This window comes from Bacillus rossius, assembly GCF_032445375.1.
Source record: "Bacillus rossius redtenbacheri isolate Brsri chromosome 9 unlocalized genomic scaffold, Brsri_v3 Brsri_v3_scf9_2, whole genome shotgun sequence".
In the NCBI taxonomy this organism is placed as follows: domain Eukaryota; kingdom Metazoa; phylum Arthropoda; class Insecta; order Phasmatodea; family Bacillidae; genus Bacillus; species Bacillus rossius.
In genome coordinates this window covers 6,132,304-6,137,638 of record NW_026962013.1, presented here as the reverse complement: position 1 = coordinate 6,137,638, position 5,335 = coordinate 6,132,304, and the positions used below count along the sequence as shown (strand labels likewise).

The 5,335-nt window shown below is 39.2% G+C and overlaps 1 protein-coding gene across 1 annotated transcript; it reads left to right on the top strand.

Annotated features, from left to right (window-relative positions):
- The first annotated feature begins 2,586 nt into the window (after nt 1–2,586).
- Nucleotides 2,587–5,020, top strand: LOC134543310 (mitochondrial coenzyme A diphosphatase NUDT8). The gene has a single exon (XM_063388240.1). The coding sequence runs from the start codon at nt 2,627–2,629 to the stop codon at nt 3,374–3,376; it is 750 nt and encodes a 249-aa protein (XP_063244310.1). The 5' UTR covers nt 2,587–2,626; the 3' UTR covers nt 3,377–5,020.
- The last annotated feature ends 315 nt before the right edge of the window (nt 5,021–5,335 follow it).

Here is a 5,335-nt window from a genome sequence, read left to right as displayed (position 1 = left end):
AGTGTGTGTAACTGGATATGCATGGGCTCACAGCATAGTGGTCAAACAGCTGGAATACAACTCCGTGCAATACAAGACTTTACAACTTGGGTTATGTCGGCCACCCTTTTTTCTCACCATTTTTTTTCTTCATGAATCTACATATTAAACACTTTCGGCTCGTATTTCTTTCTCTCCCTTCCCCTCGCCGGCTCACAGCAGCGCAGGAACGAAAGAGAGAAAGAATGACTCTGGACTGGTTTCTGGGCGTGGGCGCAAGAGTGGGCTAAGTAGGAGCAGCGCGACTCATGTTTAACGTTGAGTGGCAGACGTTTTGTTTACGAATGACTCCGTGCGAGAAAAAGAAATATAGAGAGTGAACAGTGCATATCCATCGTGTATATGTTAAAGTGTCCAGGCTTCCGTGAGTGTCGTGTCGGTGGGAGAGCGACTGTCTAGCATCTTAGACGAGGGAGAGAAGGTGTCACCACTTCACTCTCTCGATACATGTACCTGACATGTAGCATCCAGGCGATGATGCTTCAGCCACGAATGAGTGACAGTAAATGTTAGCTCTGTTTTGGAGACCCCTTGTGCTATGTGTGATGAATTTTAATTGCTGGAAAATGCGCCGATTGATATATTGTTGGGAGACTCGTGCACATGCAGACCGGAATGGCGCATATGTAGTAATGGTGTAGGCATTACGTCTGACATAGATTTAGCTATTATGACTGAGGGAGTGACAGACATTGATAGTAATTTAAGTAGTAATCTAAGTGTTGTCAGTGTTCATGAACCAGATTCAGTGCAGACAATTGACAATAAAATTACACATAGGTCTCTGCTTACTGCGAACTCGACCGCATCGCGAATACTTCCGGCGTATGTGGGACATATACCTCTGTCAGAGTTTAAGGGTGTAACACATTAAGACCCGCAAACATTCTTGAAGATGTGCAGGGACAGGCTGGGTCTGGCCGGAGTAGCAATGGACTAATGGGGTAGAGCGTGTTAGCACATGTCTGTGAGGTGGTGCCCAAAAATGGTGGCAAAACTTGGGAATGATGGACATGACATTTTTTTTAATCTAAAGAGGGGAGGGTCGGAGTCGTGGCTCACCGATTTGGCTTAAATTATGTGAGTAGAAGCAGGTAGATGCCCCTATCAATTTTCTGAAATATCTTGCCAAAGTGAGCCATAAAAATCAAGAAAACATATTTATAGATTTTAAAGTATAATAAAACAATATATATTTTTGTCTTCATAATTTAAACAAGTTAATGGCATGGTGTACTAGTTAGATGCGTTGCCTGGTAATATGCAGGCTCAGGTGTAATTCCTACTAAAAAAGAACTTTCTCACATCATATTTTTTATTTCTTGCAACATAAAAAAATTAAGTAAAGAAATTAAATATATATAAACAGTTAAATGTATATATTTAAAATGAAAAATCAAATTAGTACCTAATGTTTCCTTTAATTTAGTTAAATAATATTTTTAATAGGAAATGTTTTAAATGATATATATATTGGAATTGTATTTACTGTCGAGCATGGTATAAAGCAGACATTAAAGTAATGAGGTAACTACTGGACAAGGAAAAGAATGTCCAGGTCAGAAGAGTTGGGTGGGGCAAAAAAATCACCCATGCAGGGTTAGGGAACTTGGGCATTTAGGCCCGCATTAAAATTTGTTGTACAATCTTGGGTTGCGGTACTGGGGGCCCACGCATCCCCAGGGGTGGGCGACCACACTCGTTAACCCGCTCAGCATCCAGTCAACCGAAATCCATCGCTTACTTTCTTCTGAGTTCCGACGCTGTTCTGTTCTGTGGCGCGTGCAGCATGCCGCAGTTACGCAACTGCCCACAGTTCATCTACACTTCGCATCGAGCTCGCCTGCGGTGCTTTTGCCGACGAAACTGCTTCCAGCTGTGCGCCGATCTTCATCCAGGCTGCCTTTCACCACCTACAGCCGTGTTAACGACTCCACCAGGCCAGCCAGTGGTCCACAGACTGCTATTGGTGATTCGCAGTCACTCCAGCGAGAATGCTAACCTCGAGCTGATTCCCGTATTTGCCACCCGTGGGATACAGTCGATAGCAGAATGGCACTGCTAATCGCCCATGCACTGCCAGCCTTCGGTAACCCAAAAGGTTGCATGCATTCTGGCCCACAGCCCGCGATGATGCTTACGCCCCGAGAGACGCAGCCGACCAATTAACTCTTTAAAATTAGTTGCAATTTTTTTTTTAAAATTTAATAGATCATCAGAGCTCTTTTACAGAGATTTTGAGGCATTTTTTTATTGTGACTCTATACTGTTTACTATCTTTTTGTAAAAACAATATTTTTTTAAAAGAATTTTGAAAATTTGTCTATAAGTGTTGAAGATATGTAATGAATTATTAATTTTACTATCTATATTTTAAGAAAAAATTTATTTTCCAACGTTAATTGTTTCATGTCAGTAGTGTTAGTTTCGTGTTTTTCAGCTGCAGTTATCAAACTTGTATTTAGTGATCTGTATAAAAAAAATTCTCAATGATATATTTCTTTTCAAATAATTTAATAAAATCTCTTTTATTATGTACTTGTTTTAGTTTACTGAGGGAGACTTGACATAACATCCTTTATCTTCTATGGCTACATTATGTATGCATAAATCTGCACTAGTATGCCGTGCTGTCACGCACCGGTATTTGGTGAATATTTGCAATTTAAATAGCTATACATGTTTGACACTGCCGGCTTTCAAAAAAGAGACTCTCAGCGAAGAGAACAGGGCGCGCTGCGTCGCCTCGCTGCGGAGCTCGCGGCTGGGGAGGTTAGGTGCGCAGGACGCTGCGCAGGGACGGAAGAAGGCGGCGGTGCTGGTGCCGCTGTGCATTGTGGGCGGCGAGCCCGCGCTGCTCTACACCTTGCGCAGCTCGCGCCTGCGACGGAACGGCGGCCAGGTGTCGTTCCCCGGCGGACTGCAGGACGAGGGGGACGCCGGTCTCCGAGACACGGTGCTGCGAGAGACGCGCGAGGAACTGGGGATCAGCGGGGACGTGGTGGACGTCTGGGGACACGGCCCCTTCCTGCCGGCGGCCGACGCGAGTGTCTGCGTGCGGCCCTACCTGGGGTACGTCGGAGAAATAGACATCGCGCGGTTGGCCGTGAACGACGCGGAGGTCGCCCAAGTGTTCAGCACGCCTTTGAGAACGCTGTGCGATCCCGAGAATTTTGCCTTCACGCAGTTCCGTAGTGGGTACGTTATTCCGGTGTATCGGTGCGCGGGACACAGGATTTGGGGTCTGACGGCATTGATAACACACTTGGTACTTGCGTCATTGCTGCCAAATATCTACAGAAACAAACTGAAACTAATACCTCATTTAAAAACTTGATAAAAATTTTAAAGAAACTTTGGGGTTGTAATATATTTCACCAATTATGTTTTATAGGTTATAATCATTTCATTTGTTCTGTTAACACCAGAGAAAAATGTAAAAAACTTTAGGGTTGTAAAATACAATTTTACCAATAATGTTCTGTGTGTTGTCGCTAACTGGAAGGGGGCGGTTAAACCTCAGATCTGTGTCTTGGCACTTTTAACTTGGGAAAGGCCTCCCCCAGAAATTTGGACAAATAATTTATTCAAACCAATGTTATGCCGACCTGTAGTTTAAATTTATACATTTTTTTGGTAATGAATTAAAAAAAAAATATATATATATATATGTTGATATTTTTATGATAAATTATATTTGGAGGCAATTTTATTTATTGACTAGCACTTTAAAATACATATTTAAGACTAATTAATTCCTCCTCCTACCCATTAATGTACATATTTTTCACAGAAAGCTGGACAAACAAGAAAGATAAAAATGAAAAGGGCTGGTGTGGTAGCCGCCCCTGTAAGCAGCTACATAGTATCATATAGGTACTAGGGATGTGCTAGTTTTTGAGGAATATTCAGTATTCATGAATAATTTGGTATTTAATTTGAAATTTCAAATCAGTAAATTTTTCTTTAATAATTCTTAACGAATATATATATCAGAACTCATTCACACAAAAAAAAAAAATTAAATGAAAATAGTGTAATATGGATGAAGCCAAGAAGATTTATTCACAAATTTGAATATGCATTCTGTGGTTCGGCACCAAATGAATCACTTACGTTCAGATGTTTTCAGGTGTTACTGCACTGCTGCTGTTTTTAATATGCTCAGAGATTATCATTACTGTCAGAGTTTATTTCAGTAGTTTTTTTTTTGTTCTATGGCTGATCAAAAATAGTTTTGTATGTACTTTAACTGGCTTTTTTTTTTGTTAAATATATTAAAGGGTAGACATTAAATTTTTTTAGAATTACTGTTAAATTACATTATTATTTATGTACTTCGTAAAAGACAAATTGTAAATTGTCCCAGTGTTGAATTTTGTACGTGTATAAATCCATGAGACTGGACATACCGTGTTAACATGATAATGTGCTTCATGAATTTTTTATTTTTGTAGAATTTTTTTTTTGCCTTAGCTGTTCATACAAAGTACACAGTATACTGAAATATGTGTTCCAAGCCCACAATGAGTTCTTGATCAGTAATGCTTATCCATTCTTTTTCTTGCTATAGAACAGATTATTTCAACTTGTTTTAAGTACCACTGGACTATATATGAATTATTTTGTCTTTCAATTATATATAGACTGTCAATAATCCAACAAGGCAGTGATTTCAAACGTGAACAATTAGAGAGCCACCGGAAAACATTTACAAATTTAAATTTTGCTGACTATAATTTGTATACAAAGAATATATAATTCTTAATTTCCGAATACTTACCATATATACCAGCGTATGGGTAGAATATATTTTAAGCCGATTTTTAGTGTAATAAAAGTACTGTAACCCATATGCGAATTTTGGGTTAAAAAAATTGTACAGTAAGGGGGAATTTTTTTTTTTTTTTTTTACAGTATGGTGAATATGCAGGGACTGGAAGTAACGCGCTACTAGTAACGACGTTATTTGTAACAGTTACTTTTTATGGTAACGATCGTGGTAACGCAATATATTAAGTTTTCAGTAACTGTAACTGTAACTGAATTACATTTTTCTGCCTTAAAGTAACGATAATTGTCGTTACTTCTTGCGTTACATTTTTTAAATGTATTTCTTATTGAACGAACAACGATTTGTTGATTTTTTCAATCCCAGAACGAAAATCCCGACAAGCATATTATTTGCAATGTTATTGTATGTACTTGTAAAACTGCTGTTGGCTAGCCTGCGCTCGTATTTTTATTGTCATTTATTTAATATTTGCGACATGCGGGTTTACTGCTGTACTGTTTA

Coding starts and splice junctions, on each gene's coding strand:
- LOC134543310 (XM_063388240.1), top strand. CDS start 2,627: ATGGCTACATTATGTATGCATAAATCTGCACTAGTATGCCGTGCTGTC.